At 46.5% G+C, this 24,323-nt stretch overlaps 1 protein-coding gene across 1 annotated transcript in view; it reads right to left on the reverse strand.

Annotated features, from left to right (window-relative positions):
* Positions 1–3,175: 3,175 nt before the first annotated feature.
* Positions 3,176–24,323, reverse strand: part of LOC119460577 (zinc finger MYM-type protein 4) — an 82,925-nt gene continuing 61,777 nt past the window's right edge. The window contains exons 17-19 of the mRNA XM_037721537.2: positions 18,015–18,239; positions 13,150–13,246; positions 3,176–3,790 (exon numbers count right to left, since the gene is read on the reverse strand). Of these exons, the coding sequence (XP_037577465.1) occupies positions 3,604–3,790; positions 13,150–13,246; positions 18,015–18,239 (509 nt within the window). The 3' untranslated portion in view covers positions 3,176–3,603. The remainder of the gene's footprint in view (positions 3,791–13,149; positions 13,247–18,014; positions 18,240–24,323) is intronic.

Genomic DNA, 24,323 nt, shown 5'->3' on the forward strand with positions numbered 1-24,323 from the left:
GTTGTCTGCAGTCATTCAGTGGGATCTATTCATGTTTGTTTGTGCGCGCTCACACCACGCTTGTTCATTCAGTTAGTAATAGTCGGGCCACATTTTCCAATGCACGCTACACATGCAATGCTGCCCGGATCGGCATTGCAGCGCTACAGGTGTGTCCCTTCGCACGCGCTGCCCACGGGAAGCGCTTCTCATCAACACCACCGTTTCACACGCACCTTCTCGTGGTCATCGAGTCTCTCTTCATGTCAGTCTACTTACGCCGCAGCACACCTGCTTACTTAATCAGCTCATGTTTACTACAATTCATATTGCTACCAAAGCCGCTCACCTTACTTCGTATGACATTGCTGTGTTGCTATCGCATTCATTGCTTCGCCCTTAGGGCGAAACTGTGACATTTTTTTTTTATACCGCTTGAAGTGCAGGCAAGAATCGACCAATTTCCTTTGTGTTTATGTCTGCTCCTACTTGTTACCCCTTGTTCTGTACTTGTTCACTCTGTACTTCTGCACTTGTTAACTCTTACAGTAATGGAAGCGGTACTTGGTCTTCAGGAGCAGCTTTCAGGGTAGGAATCTATGCTTTCGGAGCAGGAAATTGTGCTGTTTGGAGCAAGGACACAATCCTTTATAGCAATAACTTACTGTTCTGGAGCAAAGAGGAATATCTGCATGCCATTAACAAAAGAGAGAGAGAGAGATGCTGTATAAGCTTGTACTTTCTCAAAAATTGCATTCATTATGTATTATACTACGAAGCAAGTCTTTTTCTTCAACAAGCTGTTCCAAAAAGATGAGGATGAATTCAGACTTAACCATAATTTAAAGTTAATTCTGCATTTCCATAAAGAGTTATTTCCCCCAAACTGCCCTAGGCTTCATCTGTTTCATGTGTTGAAGTGTTTCATCTGCTAAACTCATATCCACAAGTTTTACAGTCACCCAATTCTTTAATAATATAGTGCGAATGCCATATCCTCGTGCATTATTAATTATGCACCAGGTTAAGCTCATGCGCATGAAGCGCGTGTTAGTAGTCGCAGCGTATAGCTGGCTGTTCTATTCACAGCGACATGTCTGCCCCACTGCAAAGTACTGACACACTTTCTGGTAGGCACTCACATGATATTATTAAAGAATTGGGCGGCTGTACTATATCAAAACTATATATTACAACTGAAATTACTAGTTGAGCAAGTTTGTAGCTGATCAGAAGCTTTTTTTGTTGCCCTCCCAGGCATAGAAGGAATAATGTATGTGTTGCGAGGTTTGTGCGCCTGCACGTGTCTACTTCCTTGTCCCATTTTCAATTATTTTTTTACATACCCAGTCATTCAACAATTTGCCACATGCACTTCTTGAAACCACTAAGGGATCACAGAAAAAAAGTGTCGAGCAGCTCTGCCCTCACAATCCTCCGCAACCATAGTTACATAAAATAATTTAAACTACAAGCACCTGATCTAAAATTACACTAATCAAAGGCGTGTAGATACCACTGATGGATTGTGAAACGGACACAAATACCTAAAGCTTATAGCTGCGAGAAATCATGTAATGTACCATGGAAGTGCACACGGTGACAAAGCGTTAATAAATGCAAAATGAAGTGCATTTAAGCTAACTGGCCAAAGTATCTGTCCTATTGAAATATGCATGTCGTTGATTGATTCTTCGCACCAGCTTTGATTATTCAGACTTCCCCGCGGAACTGCTACAGTCTCTAGACACTGGCAGATCAAGAGAGGGGGGTCCCGAGACGAACGTACAGCCCCTAATAAAGGTAATGTGGTGCTATGTAAAATAACTTATGAAAGAAAAGGGAGACTCTTCTCCTTCCCCACCCACACTTGAGGTTATTTTGGATCTGCCCATCCATAGAACCAACATATAACAGCACGGACACAGCAGTTATAAACAATGTTACCGCCACTCAGGTTGTCGCCCTAACCCCCCCTTTTGTTTATCCGATTTCTTGACTTTCAGAATGCCATAGGGCAGCTAATGGATTTTCATCGATTTTGCACCAAAGTGCAACTTTCACTGCAGGATCCTGATGAAGCAGCGCTGGTTAGGCCAATCAGCGCATGGCCGTGACGAAAAGTCGGCGCTGGCCACTCAGCACAGTGGCAGGCAGCAAGCTGTTGCGGAATGTTTGCGTCTGTATATGTTTGTACCAGAGACCTCTTCAGCAACCGGACATGAGATCACGTGCATGGGCTTAAAATGGCAGCCACAGTAGTGGAGATCGGTTCCACGGGCAATCCACCTGGAACTACCACGAACTCACCTATATTATATGCTTGTGCACTTACTGGATGGAACAGTGTAGGCAGAAAGCTCCAAACTAGGAAAATCGTGCGTGTCGTGCACTTCGCGACGACGTATTACACACATCAGGCTGCCCGACGGGCCAGCAACGAGAGAACCTGAAGTGCTCCTGTGGACATCACTATCGCGTTATTTTAGGTAGAGAATGTATTTCAACTTAAGCACAACACACAGCACAATTAGGCGAATTCTTCGTACGATGGGAGTGCCATGAAAAGCAACAAATAATACTTCTACTCCGTTTCTTTTTCTTTGTCTGCTTGACTATTCAGGGCAAGTGCGGGCCAGCGCGGGTGTGGCGTAATACTTGTGATAAACAACAATTTGGTGCAGCACGTAGCATCATTTCCTTCACGGTGCAGTTTGTGCAGGACGTCATCACTGCTCCTAACCTGTCAATTAGCAGGGTGAACCAAATTGTAAAAAATTATTGAAAGATTGTGCAGCACAACATTTTAATGACAATAATATTATACTTTTAGCTGTATTGTACTTCTAGCTGTAGGTTACTTAGAGAATTCTTACAGTACTTCCCACCCGCCCCCCACCCTTTTACACACCAGCTTCAACCTACGGAGTTCTAGCGCGGTAAATTTTATATAATGATTCAGGTACTAAAAATGACCGAGCAAGTAGCAGCTACAAGATTTTTCCCCTTTTTCTATGCAACTACAAAACCTTGAGATTGAGCATAACATTCCAGATCTTTAGCACAGGAAATACACATGTAATTTCAAGCTTTTTGATAACAGTTTTGAAGCCAACATGCAAAGAATATTTACAAGGATTGCTGTTACTTGACCGCTAAAACAAGCATCATGGTCCTAATAAAAACCAGATGCTAGTTTTGCCATACACAATGAGGAATTTAATCAACAGTAAGAGGCGAAGTGACAAGACTAAACATTTGCAGCAGATCCCACACGTGAACTACAGCAGGCATACAGTATGCAACAGAGAAGATCGTTGCAATTGAACAAGTCTTTATGTTCAGAAGTCTAGTATGTATAACACTATTGTGTTGCAATACATCAGAACACTTGGCAGTTCAGCTGTGCAACGTTGCATGTTCCAGTTGCTGAAGATCATACCACAAAGATGATTGCGCAGAGCTCTATTCCCATATGAGCAACATGACAACAATCTATGAGTCACAATGAAGAACACAAAATGAAGACAGTTGAAAAATAGAAACATAAACAAGGAGAGGTGAAGTCATGTCCACAATCCACGCACTGGGGCCTGTGCAATGTTCCAATGTTGAAGAGGCTCATCAGGCTGGACAGATCAGTTTGCTCGAGAAGTCCTTCACCTCTTCAACTATACTGAACCTCGTCAGCATACGTGATATGGTATCCTTTCCCAAGGGGCTGCAGGAATACCAGACCGCACTTTCAGCATTGCAAGTTCGCTCTGGCAACATGTAGTAGGTCCCCTGCTGAGACTTGACAGTGTCTGGGCTGTAACGAAATGATTGCCAGTGAACAAGCTAGTCTTACTTGAGATGAATGCAAACATATTCACATGGAAGGCGCAGTTTGTTTCATTTTCCTTGCTCTGCTTATCCAAACGAAAGCCTCATGCACCAAGAAAAAGAATGCAAGGCACGAGGTGTAACAAGTTTGTTGACGTTTGACATAGTACAGCAAAACCTCGTTAATGCGACCTTGTTAATTAGGAAAATCGGATAATTCGGACTCGTCCTCTGGTCCCAGTAGGCGTATTCATTACTCAATGCAATAAAGCTCTCGTTAATTCGGATATATTTGGCTGCACATCGGTTAATTCGGACAACATCCAGAGCTTGGCGAGCGAGGAGTGCCACAAATGTGCAACCCAAAAAAGCAAAAACATCGCTACCGTCTAACCGAAACTAAGAGTCCGCATCACCATAGTCATCAGCGGAAATAGTACATGAATGACAGTGAGTGACAGCAATGCGGGAACGCTTCGTGCCTATTTGTGCCTTTAAAGACTTCAAAGATCTTTGTGTTCACTGCCACGCATAACACCGCGTTGGCTGCGTGCTTGCGAAGGCCGGGGGCGCACACAGGGGAAAGTGTCCCCAACAACCGCTTGATGTTGTTGTGAGTATTTTGAATGTGCCATTACTCGAACAAAAGTCTTCTCACCGGTTTGGTCTCAGTGTCGATCACAGAGGCGCCATCGAAATGGATTGCATGATGATGCTTCCTGCAGTGTTCAGTGAAAGCGCTGCACTTTGCTTCAAGTTTCTGTACGTCGTTCCTGTGCTGGCGTATTATGTCAAAAAAGCTCTTGGTTTCCCCGATGTAAGGAGAAATGCCAGGAGATTGTTTACAAAGTGTTGTGCTCCAAGTGCCCGGCCAGTTGCATCAGTGAAACCAAGAGCTTTCCTGACAGAATACGACACACAGGAACGACGTACGGAAACTTGAAGCATAGCGCAGCGCTCTTGCTGAACACTGCGAGAAGCATGCCCATGCAATTGATTTTGACGGCGCCTCTGCGAGCGACACTGAGACCGAAGCGTTGAGAAGACTCTTGCTTGAGTTGTGGCACATTCAAAACACTCACGGCAACATAAATCGGTCATTGGGGATGCTCCCCCGCATACACCCATGGCCTTGGCAATGCTATAAAGAGGCAATCACAACACAAAGAAGACAGGAGGTTAAAGGATGCTATTTCTTCCGCTGCTTCAGTCACCTCCAGAAGAAGGGACCGAGCCAGTCCCAAAACATCGGCAACTTTTTAACCTTGTCTGGAGTAATTTTAGCTTCCCATATTTCCTACTCAGCCAGACAGATCTCTCTTGAAGATATTTACTTTTAATTCTGACGATAGTGAAATAAAAGCACAACATGATTTTGTTAACAAGCAACACCGAATATGATGGCTTCTGATTATTTGTTGGGTGAGTTGGTGCCTGTTTAATACTATCAATCCCAGATATATTGAACTTGAAGGGGATTGTGAAATAGTTTGATGTATCGATAACTTGAAATACGAAATTTGTCTATCTGAAGCTTACCTGACATCTCCGTACATCTCGAACAGTTTCCTGAGATCGTGAAAAGCGGGAAATTACCGATTTGTTTCTCCAAGGCCGTGTCTCGGATTAGTTGACTTATATTTTTTTGCTCACGAATGTTGCAAGTCACTCGCACTGCGGTATAGCCTTTCATATACTGATAGCAATGCTAACCCTAAAATCCTGTGTCGCCCGGATGCAAGACCATGGTGGGTCTTGCGTGCGTTGGGAAAGCTTGTGCGTTATTATTTAAGAAAATTAGAAATGGATGCACTGTGAAAGCAAACTAGCCTGTATGCATGCGCCGTGCCGCCATCAACGCCCTCGTACTGCAAATTGCGTGTGAACATGCCCGGCTGCATATCCGTTACAATACCAACAATACGTCGTTCAAACAGCCAATCGTCATATATGGACAACAAGCCAGGTGGACTGTTGTGTCGAGTTTCGGAACTGACTTCCTGTTATAACCAGTTGTCCTCCCTTCTTGACTGCCATAAAAAGTCTGTGTGTCTCTTCACGCATGCTGCTCAGCACTCCTCGCCACCGGTGCGTCCCTTCGTTGTTGGCCCTTCCCTTCCGGCCTAGGTGTCACACTGGCACAGCTCACAGAACTCCGGAGTCCATTCCCAAACATGTTTAATCATGCGAACATGAATGAAACGTGTTCAACACGGACCCGCGAATTGCACAACCATGAGTCTTGCACGCTGCTGCAGAAATTAATGGTCTTTCCGCGAACCATGGATGTGGCGTGCAGTAGTTTTGTTAAATTCAAAAGTGTAATGTAAATATTCGTTCAAGAGGAGGTTGGGGTCAGATTCGTTTTGGCCACTCGCGTTCAGCATCCCATGCTTGGCACCACTCAGTGAAAAGTGTCATCCACGCTTTCTTGAACACGTATCGGGCCGGAAGGCCTTTTGCGTTATTGAAGCAGAGTGGTGATCAGCTCTTGCTGATAACGAACGGCTGCAGTTTGCAAGAGCCACATATATGCTCAGCGAGCAAGACTGGGAGCACCCTGCTAATTTTTTCTCTATGGCATGTACTGCCCTTGTTGGACAGCATCTGCCAAAATAGTGTGGTTTCAAACTTGTTGGCATTAAATACGAGGTGTGTTCAGAAAGTATCAGACGTTTGGTCAGCAGAAATGCATTTATTGATTAGGAGATACAAAAGGAAGTCACATGGAGCCATGTCGGGAGTAGGAAACCTGACGAACCACAGGAATGTTGTGTTAGGGCAAAGAAAGTCTGAATCAAATGCACAGAATAGGAGGGTGCATTACAGTCAAACCTCGGTATAACGAACCTTGATTCAACGAAATTTGCAATGTAACGCATTATTTTTATTTTCCGATATTAGTTCCATAGAACTAACAAAACCTCGAATTAACGAAAATCATGATATAACGAAGTTTCTCGCTGCAAGTACAACTTCATTATATCGAGGTTCGACTGTATTGTGATGGAGATGCCAAGTTCCTGCTGCCCACAGATCTTGTCGTTTGCACCGCACAGCATCCTGAAGGCAACGAAGGACCTCCTGGTAGTATTCCGTGTGATGGTTTGGCCTTATGGTGCGTACCCATGATGCACCACCCCACGGGAGCCGAAGAAAACTGTCAACATGACCTTGACATTGCTGTGGACTTGCTGTGTTTTTTTTTTTTGGCCTCAGGGATGTCAGATGCTTACACTGTGACGACTGCAACTTGGTTTCTGAATCTTACCCATAAACCACGACTAATCGCCTGTGATCCCGGTGTTCAGAAAGTTGGGGTTACTGTTTGCATTGTCCAGCAGGACCTGTGCGATTTCAAGACGGAGTTGCTTCTGCTCCATTGTTAGCAATTTCACTATGCATTTTGCAGACACTTTCCTCATGCCCAAATCCTCGGTCAAAATTGAATGTACTGATCCAATGCTTACCCCTATTTCGTTTACAAGTTCTCTAACTGTGATGCGACAGTCCTCCATGACCAAAGTCCAGACGTGCTCAATGACACTCTCATTTCGGCTTGTTGAGGGTCTGCCTGAGCGCGCTTCGCTGTCCACTGATGTGCGGCCATCTTTGAAGCGGTTGTACCACACTTTTATCCGTGAGGTACTCATGGCATCGTCCTCGAACACCTGTTGAATCTTGCGAATGATTTCGACTTGGGTATCGTGAAGCTTTTGCCAAAATTTGATACATTATCGCTGCTCATGTTGTTTCGTCATTTACAACTTACTAGAATCTGACAAGCACTCAATACACATCCTTATTCATAGGCTGACTGCCAGCAACTGACGCTTTCTGTGGGTGGAAAAAAATTCGCGCATGCTAATGAATGTCTCCTCCATATCTCCATCGAAAGAAGCCTCCCGCAATTCATTGGTTTATGTGGGAAAGGAGAAGGTTCAATTCTTTTTGAACACATCTTGTATCTTTCGATGATGCGAGAAGTGATCATCTCTCCATTAAGTAAAGCGCACTTGGAGAGGCGCAGCGCAGTGCTCAATATATTAAGTGTGGCAGTGAACGAGTTCGATGTACGCATAGTGCAGTAAAACTTAATTATTTCGACCCTCGTTAATCTGGATAATCAGATAATTACGGACTCGCTCTTTGGTCCCAGCAGGCGTACGCATTATTTAATGGAATCAAACTCTCGTTAATTAGGATGTATGCGGCCGCACACTGGTTATCTTGGACAACCCTCGGAGATTGATGAGCATAAAGCGATGCGAAAGAGCAAAAGCGGCGCTAGCGTCCAACCGTAATGAAGCGGCGGAGTCGGCATCACCATAGTCACCAGCGAAAATTGTATGTGAACCATAAGAACAACGGAACGCTTCATGCCTATTTGTGCCTTTATAGCCTTTATTCTTGTGTTTAAGGCCGTGTACAGTGCAGTCCACTTACAACGATATCAAGAAGAAGGAAAAATCCAAGCGTTATAACTGATCATCGCTATATCTGGACTGCCGAAAAAAAAAAAAAAGAGAATCCGAATACATCTTTGCAGTTCCGAAACCAAATTTGCCACTTGCGATAAAAATATCGAGATTGCAGAAAGTAGGCAGGGAAAAATAAAGTTTATTTATATCTCTAAATAGCGTATCAATCGTTAGGCGCACTGAAATAGTCAGAAATCTGCACTTGCTTTCGCAGAAGTTTCGATTCACAACTGCCCGTGTGCATCGCATCCAGCTGCTTCACGAACACTGGCGGCTACCGTATTTACACGATTGTAAGTCGACTCGAATGTAGGTCGACCCCCCCCAAAATTGCATGTCTCAAAAAAAAATTGGGGGGGGGGGGGGGGGGCAGAAGTGACAGATGCGCGCGGCCGTCGAAAACAATCATATCTCAAAGAAAAGCTGTTCGGCCAACTACTAATCCCCCAAACGACGGCTCTTCCGCCAACTACCAATACCCCCCTAACGGCGGCTCTTCCGCCAGCTACCAATACCCCCCAAACGGCGGCTCTTCCGCCATCTACCAATACCCCCTAAACGGCAGCTCTTCCATGATCGATGCTCCCACAAGAGCCGTGCGCTCGTGGTGCGCGCAATCAAAATGTATGCAATACAGTAAATTATTACGCTACGCTTCTACCGTAACCATAAAAACGTAGGTGCAAAGTTGTAACCACGCCGTAGCGCCCCTGATTTCTCGTTTCTCTTGCCGTTACTAGCGGTACACGGTTCGGTTTCGATTCTAAGTCGACCCCTAACATTGGATTTCCAAATTTGAAAAAAATGGGTCGACCTACAATCGTGTAAATGCGGTAGAATTTAGCCTGCATGAAATCAACAAGTGACTCGATCAACGACATTGCACTTTGGTTGAACATCGGGGTCGGCGTCAAAGACGGGCCGTTGTGAAACTCGTCGTCACTGCCGCTTCTGTCGTCGCCTCCGTTGCACGACGCCGCTGTCTGTCAAGACAACGATCGCCCCGTCGGAGTTCTCTTCGCATAACGAGGAAGTACTATCTGCACTCGGAAACTCCTCCATCGAAGCACCACCTATTTCATCATCAGTAACAACGTGCTCCCAGAGTTCGGACTCCACCGTGTTGGGCGTTCGAAACCGCCCATGGGGGTTTCGTCGTGGCGCTCCCGGTTTTCATAATCGTCGATATCATCGACTGCGCGAGCTCGTACTTCGAGTCTTGCAAAATTTGCAGCTTCGCCTGGAAAGACACAGCTTTGCACTTTTACGGCGCGCACCTCCCACTGCTTCCGTGGTGCATTTCCGTGTTCGCTAAGAGAGGGAGATTGTAAAGGGAGCATAGACCCCATAGGCCGCGCAGGCGCCACTTGGTTATCGCTTTCTTCCCCCTGTTCTCTTCTCTGGACGCATGCACGACCACCGACGACACGGACGCGAAGCAGCTGGCGCCATCTTGTGCATGCTGCGCCAACTTACGATGCTCTCCGTGGCTTTCGTTCGCAATCGGCGCGCGGGCGGGATGCGCTGCGCGGTAATGGCGGCAGATATGAACTTGCGAAGGCAAACTTTCGCCCTGTCTCGATTAAGGGCAACTTAGGAACGCAAATTTCACGATTATTCTGCATGAAAAACGCTGCCCAGAAGCAAAATTTCGATCGTTTTATCCGATATGCGGTGAATAAGATATCGTTATATATGGGGTTTTTTTCTCATAGCCCTAATGCATAAGTTGATACTCTTAAGCCAACTCATCGTTATAACCGATATATGGTTATATGTGGTATCGTTATAAGTGGACTGCACTGTATAACAATGCGTTAGCAGTGTGCCTTCATAACTGCATAGTTGCCATCCATGAACGTGTTGATAGCAAACATAGTTTTGTCTGCAGCAGCTGTGGCAAACGGTGGTTTCGATTTGACTCTGTGCGCGCGTCGGCTGCCAGCCTTCAACACTGCATGCCCACCTTCCATGATCGTATCGATAGCGACCGAGGTTTCGTCTGGAGCGGTTGCGGCAAACAGTACTTTCGTTTTGACTCACTGCAACAGCTGCACGCGCAATGTCACAAACACGGCGGCAGCTGTTGACGATGAAGAGCGCTGGCTACATCGTGATGGACGGACGATCTATTGCCGACCAGCTCACTGGCACAAAAATAATTGGGATGTGCGCACGATTGAAAAGAGTGTCCTGGATGAAAATGTGCACTGCAACCGCGCTGCGAAGGAAGTCGTGAGGCCTTAGCCGCTGCGAGAGCTTATCAGTCACGAGATGATGAGAATTGCAGCTTCCACGCTGCCTTCGTGCAAAATCAAAATGGCATTGGCTGATTCATTCAGTAATTAAAAGCATGTTGACGTAGTAAGCTCTTGTTTATTGTTTTCTTGATACCCTCAATAATTCAAAATTTGGTTAATTCGGACACCCTTATCAGTCCCGTGGAATCCAAATTAACAAGGCTTTACTGTACATTACTATACTTTTGCATATGATTTTCAAGGGGATTTTACAACTGTTTGATATAGACAATAATTCAATATATGGTCGAGTTCCGTTAATTAAACCCTGGCAGGACTGAAAAGTCAATTCGACCCTGGCAGAACTGAAAAAAAATGTATAGAATTATCCAGATTCTAACACGCCCCCGAATCAGATGTGCGGCCACTTTCTATGTGGCCAAAGCAGAAAACTAATGTAGAAATTACATTAAAGCTCCTACACAAAGTAGAAATCAACCCACACCCAATTTTTTAGCAAGATAAACAGGCAAAGGTCTAATATGTGTTGCACGACGACAGCCGGTTTCCTAAAATCAACTTCGCCACAATACATCTGCTTTATGCGGTAAAGCATCCCATTCCTGCGAAGGTGGTTAAAGCGCGAGACACACGATGCGATTTTGCGTGCGATCTGTCGTACGACGCGTCGGAGTTCGACTTGCCGCATACGACGATTCGGGACACATGGTACGAACGATGTGCGGTGCGTAGCTCCGCCCCCAACCGGCGGCCCTGCATGGACGCTCGGAATACTGCAGAACTTTGCAAAGTGAAAACGAACGTCTTTGCACAGTTCTCTAGTTTCGCACAAACGATCACAATAAAGACACGTCTGTGCGAGCAGCGTAGACGTGTTTCCGCAAGGCCGCGTCCGCAGTGTGGGCTCCGTCGACAGCCGCCGATGGCTAGGAGCTGCCAGGCCTAGCTCGCTGGGCCGTCGAATCCGAGACCGGTGTCGCTTGCGACACAACCGCTTGTAGCTCGTAATAAACCTCCTACGTTGGTCAGCACAACGTGTACACAGTTATGTCATGCTTAAATTGCAATACATTTGATTTTATCTACGCGGACGGAAGCGAATGAGCAAGCCAGGCGAGCTTGCGATCGCTGGGAGACGGTATATAGGCATAGCTCGCTGGCCGTCGGATGCCCTTGCGATCCGTCCGCAGCTCGTTATAGAGCGCCCATATTCGTCAGCACAATCAACGTTTGAACATTTATGTAGCTCATAAGTGGCAATACAATTAGTTTTCCCGACACCGTTGGTAGCGATGAGAAAACACGCCAGTCAGGGGAGCCGCTTCGCATAGACGACGACTGCTGCGGCGTCTGCGCTGACCGCTTCTGAATCGATACCACGTCAACGATTTACTACTTTGCGCAACGTTTTATAACATGCACAATTTTGAGTTCACTTCATTCTACAGGTTATTTCGTGTCAGAAACAAAGTGAACCCAATTTTTGTGTCTCTGTCAGCGGTGGCCAGGGGAAAAAAAAAAAAAGCACTGGGACGATCAGAGCGCTTGCTCGCCGGCCCCGCCCCGCCGGCTCTACCACATGACCATGACGTACATGCTGGCGGCGCTGTCATTGGCTGTGGCCGTCCGACCGATCGGGCAGTCAGTCGTACGACTATATCCAACAGGTTGGTCGCATGCGGCATGTGCGATTCGGCGCCGCAGGCGGCAGAATATGTTGAGAACTTGTTGAGTGCGGCGGCCGATGTGGCGCGTCGTACGACGGATCGCACGCAAAATTGCATCGTGTGTCTCGCGCTTTAGGTATCGTGTCTGAATGGCACCACGCAGGCAATTTTCTGCCAAATATTCTTGGGAAAAAAACTAAATAAAAAAGATGCGTTCCAGAATCAGGTAAATATCACAATCGGACATTGTGCGCTACGGTTTTCGCTTGAAAATCTTCCTAGGGCAGGCTGAAAACACCTATTTTCGATCGGAGATTTGCTACGTGTTGAACGTATTCACTGTCCCCAAAGCTCCACCGAGACAGAAAACACTGCCACTAAGTGGTTGCTATTGGAGTCACCTAGGAGTCAGGCGCGTGCGTGCTGAGTGGTAAAGTTAGAATTAACCAGCGAAGGACAATTTTAAGATCGAAATAGCGAAAGTTTGGGTCTATAGAAATGCATGGAAGCTGGGCAGGACCTTTAGCCGGGATCGAGTTACCAGAAAAATCAAATTAACCGGAGTCGAATTAATGGAAGTCTACACCATTCGAGTTTGATATATCTGGGATTTACTGGTATATTGTAGGGCAAGCACACGAGTACACTGAGAAGGAGATCGAAAAACAGTCTTTACGAATTCGTTTGCCATTTGGCAGTGGCATAATGTTCTGTAGGTACCTTTCTGTGTGTGTAAGTTTTGATTTGCCATATAAAGTCTCATTTAGTAAATAATATAATTACAACACCCTTATAACATTAGCACTGCCTGAAACTACAAAAGAGAGCTGCAAATAGCTTTCAGACATTTCATGGGCTCTAACATACTCTAAGTTTCACATCCAATATTGACACTCCCATTTATGCCTTATGGTCAACATTCATAAGATTACTTACCATTTAGAGAGATAGAGCTCATAAAGTTTCACTGGGCACCTCTGTGGGTTTTCCAGATTTTGTGGTTGATCACAATATCTATGTTCACTTCCTTCTTCTGCAAAAGAAACAGAGCATAAATTTGCAAACGTAGAAGAACACAACACACCTTTATTTTTATTTCAGAAGATTGCCTTTAGGCATAATACACAAAATACACACTTCACCAATATGAGCTGGAATGCTCCATCAGTTTTCAAAACACAAAAATGTGCCACACGTTTTGAGCTGCAGAATCACCTTGATTGTAGAGTGCTCTCAGAGGCCCCGAGCTAAAGCTTCCCTTAAGAGGAAGCTTTAGCTCGGGGCCAACTCCGATGCCGCCTATTCAAATTACATGTAAAACGCTGAAAAGCTTTTGTCAAACAACCCCTGAACCAATTTGAGTAAAACCTGTTGCATATGAGAGAGAAAGTTAATTCCACAGACTATTGGAAGTGGAATTTCCATTTAGGGCATAAATTTTGTTTTAAACAATTGCAAAAAATTTGTAAATATGAAAAAAAGATAGAAGCACGAAATTTACAAATTTGTAACTCTGCACCAAAAACATATAGCGCCATTCTATAAACTGCGTCCATTAGAACATTCAAAGTGGACAAATTCGATATATAAAGTTGTATCTTTTATGGATTTATTACAATCTTTAGAAGAGTTTTGCAAAAGTCTTATTCACATATTAGTGGTTTATCTAAGAGCAGTGTATAATACATCAAATTTGCCCACTTTCGATGTACTATTAGATGCAATTTACAGAACTGTGATAAATTTTTATTTGCCGAGTTACTGAGTTGTAAATTTGATAGTTGTGACCTTTTTTTGAAAATTTGTGATTTCCAACATATTTTATTTAAAAATCAACGGCCTAAATAAAAAATATGCTTTATAAAGTCAGTAGATATTAATATTTTCTTTTAAATGCAACAAATCTAATTACATTCTCCTTTCCCATGTATTTAGATAGGAGCCCTGGAGCTGAAGCTTCTTTTTGAGGCTGGCCCAGAGCTGGCAAACCAATCCCACGTGAATTGCATGATTTTACAAAGCATATGTTTGTAGAGTCAGTAGAGCATGGCACACATGGTGCGAAGGATGTGGCTTTGGCTCCCGTCAGTGGCAAGTTATCTTTTTTTCCACCTTCATTTCCTTTCTGTATTAATGCTGCACTTTCAATTTACAACCACAGTTAAGGCGCATGGCTGCGATAGCCTTAGAAATCTACCTCTATAAAAAGTAGATTTACTTCGGTGCTTTTTTTTCCTTTTTTTTTTCAACCCCCTATATAATGCCTGTCAAGGGCCTTTAGGGTACGTGAATAAAAAAATGTAAAGGGACGCGAGATAGGCTGGCCCCTGCGGCCGCCGGCCGCAACAACGAGAACGACGAAGTGTGTACTGAAACGCGCGCTCTCCGAGTGTCAGCCTATATTGATAGAACACCGTTTTGCCAAGGTCTCGATTGCTATCTCCGTGACAATATCAGGCTGTTACATATTGCCTTCAGCCAGTAAGCTTGTACACATTAAGATTACAATGCAGATGGAATGGATAAATAAAAAGTACGTATAGTTACACTACCTCTGTAGCTACAGTTTTATGTCGTCTACCCAATCACTGCTCACCGTACTTGTGAGCATTGGGTGGGTGAGTGAGTGGGTGCCCCGGCAATTGTAAACAAGTGAGCAAATGCCAAACAACAGAAGGCCATCAATGGCGGGCACTGTCACACGATCAAATATGGTGAAACCCATCGGTATGGTAGTGTAAAAGGTCTATGTATCACATTTGTCCGCTTCAGATGCTTTAACAGATGCAGTTTACAGAAGTGCAATACCTATTTTGCTATTTTTTTTATTGAGACAGTAATCAAAATTATGCTTCCTGCAGTCATTAGAATTCTTCCTGCAGTCGTTAGAATTTAGCTTTTTTTGCTTAAGGGGGGACGTGGCTTTGAAAATCAACTTCCTGATTTCTTCATGGATTTTGATGAAAATTGGCACAAATGTTTAGAATGTCTCCCTGATACTTCCATAAAAGTTTCAGAGTGATACCTTGAGAACATTTTATTGAGCAGAATTTTTCTCTCTTGAACTTTCTGGAGGGCCTGGGGAGCTTAAAAAACATGATGGAAGGCTCGTTGAGTATTGACTGCATAGCTCAATGCGTGCTGAAGGTCGTGACAGTCTTACTTTTTTTTTTTTTTCGCAACACAAATTTTTTAGATAGTCATTTTTCAAGTTACCTTCGCACCAAGCACACTTTCGGGGTGAACGAATAGCCACGCCATAAATTTATAAAAAGTCAAGATAAAAATGCGAGACTGTCTCGACCTGCACTGTAGTCCAAGGAACGTGACAAAAAAACAGAATCAAAATAGGCTAAACGGTAACGAGGAAATCAGCTCCAGAAACTGAGCAGAAAGGCGAAAAAACAGTTTTGAGAAAACGGCTCTTAAAGTTGCACCTTCTCTTCAGTTCTCTAAAACGCACCAAAGTTGTAATCTTTGATGTGTTTTGTGACGTGGGGCTTCTTGGACATGTGGCCTCTGGTCTGCTGAGCCTTCGTTCTGCCTTTTTCATGTTTGTATGGCATTCTTTACTGCTGCTCTACAAAGAGCATGGTGCCTGGGTTTCAAACCAAGTGAGGTGCAGAACTATGTGGGCATAAATATACAGTAGTTCTAGCGTTGTATCTGCAGACTGCCTCATTGATAGCAGCCTCTAGTGCAGTCAGTGAGGCATTGTTTTCTTTCGGTAGAATCGACCATGTTACTGAATGAAGGCTCTCAGCAGCCTTTTGAATCACCTTCCATTGACAATGGCTATGGAGGTTAGGTGAGCCACTGATAGATAGGCAGCAATGCAGCTGCTAGGTGCTTTCCTGCCTGTACTTTTGTATCATGCCTCACTTCTGCAGCCAGGTGTCTGTGCCAGCCCAAGTGGCCTAGTGAACAGAGCTCATGATGAGGTTCTCTTTATGAAGGGGTGGTATGATAGGTATTGTTACGAGATATCGTGGCATTACGATAACAGAGTCGGCGCGCGATGTGCTAAGTCGCGGGTCCGAGGTGCCGATGTGCGAAATGCCTGGTCGCGGGTCCGCAAAATAGATGCTCGACGAGCTTAGTCGCGCAGTCCGAGGTGCCGATGCGCGAAATGCCTGGTCGCGGGTCCAAACGCTCGGTAAGCTCAATCGCGCAGTCCGAGGTGCCGACGCGCGAAATGCCTAGCCGCAGGTCCGAGGAATAGACACTCGAGGTGTCGACACTCCATGAGCGATGTGCCGACACGCGAAATGCCTAGCCGCGGGTCCGAGGAGTCGACACTCGATGAGCGATGTGCCGACGCGCGAAATGACAAGCCGCGGGCTCGAGGAGTCGATGCTCTATTAGCTTAGTCGCACAGTCTGAGGTGCCGACGCGCGAAATGCCTAACCGCGGGCTCGAGGAGTCAACGCTCGCGGTGCCGACGCGCGCAGTGCGTAGCCACGGGTCCGAGGAGTCGACCCTTGTTGAGCGATGTGCCGACGCGCGAAATGCGTAGCCGCGGGCTTGAGGAGTCGACGCTCGATTTGCTTAGTCGCGCAGTCGGAGGCGCCAACGCACGAAATGCTTAGGCAAGGATCCGAGAAGTCCGCGCGCGATGTGCTTCATCGCCGAGTCGGAGACGCCTACGCGCGAAAGGCTTAGCCGCGTGTCCGAGCATTCCGTGCCCGAAGCTCGGTCGCGAAGTCCGTGTCACCGATGCTCGGAATGCTTAGTGCGATGAGTGTTGGTGGGTGTAGCTTTCGGGCATGCCCAGATGATGTGATCGAGGTCAGCGCGGGCCTCGCAGGCTTTGCAGAGTGGGGAGTATGCATCGGGGTAAATTCGGTGGTATAGCACGAGGTTTGGGAAAGTTCTCGCACTAACACTACACACATCATAACTACGGCCGAGCAGTGGGAGACTTTGCTGCTCAGCTTGGACCCAGAAGAGCAGCTCTGGGCCGTCCGGATGGCCGAAGACGCCGCCAGAAAACAAGGGCTGGCCGCCGTCTGAGGAAGGGGAGGCCTGGGGGTTAGTCTCCCAACCCCCGCCGCTCCCAGACCCCATCATGGACAAAATAAAGTTTTATCTCTCTCTCTCGGAATGCTTAGCCGCGGGTCTGAGACGTCCACAAAAAGCGGGATCGGCCACGCTACTGCGATGTCCGCGTAGCGCCCGCTTTAACACTCGTCGAGATTACGGAAACTGTCCGGAGCTCGCGAGGAGACCGAAACAAGCGGAGCAGACGACGCCATCATGGAGCGAGCACCGGACCAATGGCGAACCGCGCTGGAGTCACGTGGCGGGCGCGGCCAATCGGTGGCTCCGGCACGACCTTCAATCATTTGCTTTTTGTGTGCTTGTTTCTGTATGGAGGAGATATCTGAAGCGGCAGATTTGAAGACAGAGAAATGCGCTTTCCAACGAGACCAAGATGGCGGCGCTCGGCTGCGCCGTTCAGGAGATATCGTGGCTTGAAAAACGCCGTTCTTTCGCGATTTCCGCGCAATTTTTCTGCACTTTGGCTGATACAACATTTTTTTTGGAGCACTTCTACTTGGTTTTCAGTGATGATATTTCGGAATCAGATAGAATAAGAGTTACAGAAACTGAAAATGTGATTTTCAAAAAATCGATTTTTTAGCCATTTATCGCGATGCGAAAGCCGCCCGTCCCCCCTTATTAAGTGCAACAAATTTCATACAGAACAGTTCAGAGGTTGCCTATATATGAATAGAGAAATCAGAGTACGCCTCAAGGCAGAGCTTCTTGTGACAACAAAATATAGCAGAGAGGCTCACCTTGACATGCGGCTGTGGACCTGAGTATTTTCATTGGTTGCCCCTCGGGGTTCTCCTGCTCCTGCTCGGAAACATCTGCCAGAGACAGCTGAAGGTGCTGATCAACCGTGTGCAGCCGGAAGTACTTGACATTGAAGTACATGAGTGTGTTTAGCAGCACCACGGGCGAGTGGTCACCAAGTTGTTTGGCCTGCCACAAAACTTCCTCCCGAATGTGCTCCTGAGCTGCAGGGGTACAGTGGAGCACCATATTCAGAGCGGTAACCACCACATTCTTTCTCAAGACAGAAGGGAAAACACATAAGCACGCTCCAGTGACTCTGCAAGCAGTAGGTAAAAGCCTCCAGTTGCACAATAATTTTAGAGTTTTTCATGTTGTTTTGGCACTCCTGGAAAACTCTGAGAGAACTCCAGTGCCATCTAAAGAGCTCGTGGAAGCTCCTGGACTACGCAAAGAGGCTGCCCCAGTCTGAAGAAACATGCAATTTCATCCAGGAGAAGATGCACTTTATTCTAAGTGACATCCAGTGGCAAGCACAACATGCCAGTGAAGTCTGCTTAGCAAGCTTGCCATATGGTGGCCTTGTACTCCTGGCAGGACATGGGCACAATAGAAACTCGCTGGCATCTGACTGCACCCAATGCAAATATTATCTGTTCCTTTGCACGATATGGCTTTGGCACAGTGGTTAGACTGTGGGCTTGAAGAAGTAGGACTGTTTGCTCAGTCCCAGCCCAGATGTACAGCAAAACCCCGGTGATACGATCACGGCTGGTACGAATTTCGGTGTGATACGAATTCGTAACATTCCCCAGCCGAAATACATTGCTCCCAATATGACAAACATCGGCTGTTATGAAGGCGTTGCCGCGCTGCTGCGGAGCGACCAGCACAGACAAGCTGGCACAGCGGGATCTGGGCAGGATCCATAGTCGCCAAGCAACCGGCTACGTCTCGCAGCTGCGCAATCGCTCATTGGTTCCCCTGTCGAGCGGACCAGGCCACATCTCAGCCTAGCTAATGCTTTGACCAGTGAGAAAGAAGACAAGGACCGCTGCAGAAACGCGACCACGGCAGCAGCCACGACAGCCAAAATTCTCCCTGCACTCGATGTGCTGAGGCGGTGAGTGGCGTGCGAAAACATTCGTGAGATCACGTGCGCGCACTCCTATGCCTTCCAGACGGCGATCGTTGACCTTTTGGGAAAGAAAACGCACACGGATAGTAGAATCCCGTTGATATGTTTTTCAAGAAACCGCAAAAAAAGAAGTGGCAGTTTAGCCCGAAAGGTGAAGCAATGATTGCGATAGCAAATTAGTAGACAGCTTTATCGGCTGTGTAAACTTGTAAACATTCGCTTACTAACTAAATTAACAAGCACAGTGTCACGCATGCACAGGTAAACACGAACAGATCTTGCTCGATGACCGCAGAAACTCGCTGTCATAACGCTGGAGTAAGGAAGCGCCGCAGCAGCAGCAAGCGAATTGACGTTTGTGCTGACTCTCGCTTCAAAGCGAACTAAACATCGAAAGCACAGCACATACAGTAGAACCCCGCTGTTACGTTTTTCACGGGACCGTAAAAAAAAAAAACCGCAAGAGCCAGGAAACAGGAAAAATTGAGAAGTGGGAGTAGCGTTGAACTGCACACAATATTATTTTAATTCTTACGTGCGATAAAAAGTAGTTTCGCCCGACAGCCGAAGTATCAATTGCGATGAGCTATACAAAGTAAGAATAGTAGTTTTATCGTCTGTATAAACTTGTAAGCATTCGGTTATTAACTAATTAACAAACATGGTGTCAGCGCCCACAGGCAAACATGAACACATCACACTCGATGAGCGCGGACACGCGCAGTTAAGCGCCGCTGCAGAAGCGAGCGAAGTGACCTTCGTGCTGTTGTCTATCGCTTCAACCCAAACTGAGCGCCGAGAACACGCAGCACGCACAAAGCCACGAGCCGCCGACGCACCTACACTGCGTAGAATCTGCCCCCACGCAGATCGCTTTCAAGATACGGCCCGCGGGACCGCGTGCGCGCTGCCGCGCAGTATGATGCCAGAGCACAACGCTGCCCGCAACCCCCCCCCCTCGCTCCCTCGCTGGTGCCTCGAGCGCAACGGAAGGAGGCGCGCTTCCTCCCTGCTTTTCTTTCGCGCGTGACGCGGTCGTCGGCTCCCCTGGCACGCTTTCACTCGCACATACAGCATACGGCGCGCGGCGACGTATGCTGTATGTGCGAGTGAAAGTGTGCGAGGGGAGCCGACGACTGCATCTCGCGCGCGAATGAAAGCATACGGCGCGCGGCGACGGCGTTATCGCCCTTGGACTTTATACGAAACATCTATGAGCCAAAACCAATTTTAGGGCCGCAACGCGTCATAGACATCATCTTTAGATAGCAAAAGTGGATATCAAAGGCCATACTTTTGCTGACGGAAACCGAAAATACATAATAAATGTCGCCCCCAGCACTTTGGGCGGCCAATGCCATCGTCAAGCAACCAAGCCAAGCGACATGAAAAGTCAAAATGAAAATGGCCGCTCGGGCCGGCGCGGTGTGGCAGTTCGCAACGTATGATGCGGGAACGGTCCCACAGTTGCGACGTAACAGCGGGGTTACCAATGCATTGGGTTCTATGGGAGCTGTGCCGGGACTGGCCGAAAACGACGTAACAGCCGGGAAAACGCAGCACCCGGGAACGTAACAGCGGGGTTGTACTGTACTAAGCTGTCAGGCACTAAGCGCACTTTGTCAAACATCACAGATCGTTTTGAAGATGAGGCCGGCGCGGGTGCGTACTTTGCGCACGTAACTGATCGCTTTCAAGATACGGCGGCCGCGCCGTATCGGCAATGTGCCGGTCGCTTGTTGCAACATACAAGCTGGCTGCACCGCTAAATTTACGTGCCCGCCACATTCAAGAGCAACGTAAGATACAGGAAAATTACAGATAGGCGACGTATCAAGGGGAACTTAATACATGGAAGTCAATGTAGGATTTAGGTCGGGACCGCGAAAACGCAACTTAGCACCCGGGAAAACGCAGCAGCAAGGAACGTATCAACGGGGTTCCACTATTAGGAATTTTTTCTTCTAAAAATATTCATTTTTTCTTGATTTTGTGTACATTTTGATGATACGAATTTTGCATGATACGAATATTTCATGCGACCCCGCGAGATTCGTATCACCAAGATTTTATTGCATTCCTTTTCCCCTCACGTTGTGCCTAAACCAAAGAGTGATGAATCAATGAATGCATGAACTGACCTGTTAACAACGTCAGATCATTTGCTAGAGTATAACTGTTTTCTTCAGTAAATTAAGCATAAAGAATAAGAGAAGATCAGGCAAATATGTTATAAATTGCTTGTAAGTGGTCTTCAAAACAAAGCATGTCTACATTTTCTAAGCATGGAGTCACCATCTTGAAAATGGGGTGTCCACGCAGTTGTGAACGCAGTTGTTTACTTGCATCTCTTTTCATGAGAAGAAAACTCGTACAGCAATGAAGCAGATAAGCCACAGAGAAAACTCTTCTTGACAGTCGGAAACAAAGGAAGTTAGTGGATGAAGTAAAGAGACAGAAAGAGAGCCAAGACCAATTTACTTTACCTGAGCCACTGTCTCGCTTTGTTTGCATCAGTTTTCTCATTATGAATCATTATAAAGATTGCACGCTGCCAATGAAAACGCACACCTGTGAAGGCTTAGCAGATAATCCTTTTCAAGCCATACAGACCGTTCGTAACACCCAAGCAATCAGTCCACTGCAGGGGCTCCCAAACCTAGGGAGCAGTGGGGGGTGAGCACCCTCACAGGTTCCATTAGAGGGGGACATTGCCCGCTCCAAGCCCTGAGGGCCAACCCCCACCCCTCTCTAATATAGGAAATTAAGCCTTGGTTTCACAATAACAAACAAAAGCTTGTGCAGACGACGTGAGCCTCGGCTCCTGCCCCCACAATCAAAATACTTTCAGATTTAGTTTATTTCAACATCAGAGGAGACAATACAACAGTGATGCCGTGGAGTGAAAGCAAAAAGCCATTAAGGCTTGAGGAAGGCTTTCACCCCATTTAAGACACAGCAACAGCAACAGTAGGGTTCATGAAATTTTGAGTCTTATACAATTTTAAACATATTAGTGAGTCGCATGTCAAGTGCACTTTAAACACACGTACATTGTAAATGGGGGGAAAAAAAAAGCATGTTTGTAGAAAACAACGATATTATGTAACAGTGTTTAGCATTAGCAGCAGTACATATCTCATCATTTGGTGACCATAGTTGGTTCCCTAGAGGTTCAATTTTAATAGTTTCTGAGCCAGTCGTTAGGGCCAGATTGCAATTTATGGGCTTATTTTTTGACAAAAGAGCACAGATATTGTTTTGGAGGTGTTTATAATGAGCGAATTGTTTATGCTCCATGTATTCAGTAATTCCAAGACACCGTTTGCTCGGTCTACAAGTTTATACAAATCACAGTCCTTAAAAAATAAGCTTGTATCAATTGTGTAAATCAGGGGTTCTCAGGTACGTTCATCCCAGGGAACCCTGCTAAGCTCCATAAAGTGCCAAGGAACCCCCCCCCCCCCCCCCCCCCGATTTAACCGAATTATCGAGGGTATCAAGAAAACAAACAAATGCTGCACTACGTCAACACGCTTTTATTTACTCAATGAATCGTCAAATCTTGTTTCTATTTAGCACAAGACCAGTGCGGAAGCTGAAATTCTCTTCATCTCATGACTGATTAGCGCTAGCAGCGGCGAAGGCCTTGCGACATCCTTCGCGGCGTGCGTTTTCATCTGAGACGCGCTTTGCACCAACGGGCGCACATCCCGATTATTTTTTCGCCACTCAGCTGCTCGCCAACAAATTGTCCGTCCATCGCGATGTAGCCGGTGCTTTTTATCTTCGACAGCTTTGCACTGAGTAAAAGCGAAACTACTGCTTGCCGCAACCGCTGTCGACGAAACCGCGGCCGCTATCGACGCGATCATGGACGGCGACCTTGTGGTTCAGAAGGCAGGCGGCTGACAGACGCACCAAGTCAAAACGAAGCTACCTTTCGCTGCAAGAAGTGCGGACGAAACTGCAGTCGCTATCGACGCTGCCATGGGAGGCGACTACGCAGTTGTGAAGGCACGCAGCCGACGCGCGTATCGAGTGAAAATGAAACTATTTGCCGCAACCGCTGCGGACGAAACTGCGGTGGTTATCGACGCGATCAGAGATAGCGACTACGCACTTACGGAGGCACGCGACTAGCCGCGAACGCGGTGTTACGCGTGGCGATAAACGCAAAAATAGAGGCTTTAAAGGCACAATTAGGCACTAAGCGCTTCGGCGTTGCTGTCAGTCACGTGCCGCGTACGATTGCCGCTGCGGACCACGGTGCAAGCTGAGGACCACGGCGATGCGGACTGCGCCGCTTCGTTTGGGTTGGACGCTACGCCGTTCTTGCTCTTCTGCGGCGCGCATTTGCGGTGCTCCGCATTTTTTTTTTTTTTTTTAATTTTTCCTCGGCACCTACCCTATCTACAAACAGGAGAAAGGCGCATGGTGGTAAGTTACGGCCTCCGAGATTCAAGTGCGAAAGCTTAGGCGCGTTGCCCGTTCTCAGAGGTTGGGTGGCTACAAGCTGCTTGCGTATTTATTGCGCAGTTCGCGCGTTGCTGTTACGCACTGTGATGTGCTTTTTGACACTCGGGCACCGTAACTCGGGCATGAGTAATGGAGGTTCTTTGGATCAAGCGCACCTCATGTTCGCCGTTTTAGACACTTGTCGAGAGCGGGACCAGGGAAAATTTATCAGTGGCTCGCGGAACCCCGAGCAGGAGCCTGCGGAGCCCGTAGGTTTCGCGGAACCCACTTTGAGAACCCATGGTGTAAATAATAGAAGTATTTTTATCAATGTTCACCAAATCATTAACGTAATGATTAAAAAGTAGCGGACCCAGAATGTCGCCTAGTGGCATGCCATGTGTAGCAGTTAATTTCAACTTTTTGATGCCGACATTGCAAATAGGATTGTATGTCAGTCAAGAAGTTACCCCGGAATCCATAGTGGTCCAGTTTTTTTTTTTTTAATTAGTGTAACGTGGTTGATTCTATCGAATGCCTTTGAGAAGTCACTAAAAATTCCTAGTGAATATATTTCCTTTTTGAATGCATCAAGTATGATTTCTTTTTGCAATAGTAGAGAGGTTCTGCTGAACGCAGCTTGTGAAACCAAATTAAAAAGTCGTCATAAGGTGGTGCTTGGTTAAGAATGACACCATTCTTTTATGTATTA

This window comes from Dermacentor silvarum, chromosome 8 (assembly GCF_013339745.2).
Source record: "Dermacentor silvarum isolate Dsil-2018 chromosome 8, BIME_Dsil_1.4, whole genome shotgun sequence".
Classification (NCBI taxonomy): Eukaryota; Metazoa; Arthropoda; class Arachnida; order Ixodida; family Ixodidae; genus Dermacentor; species Dermacentor silvarum.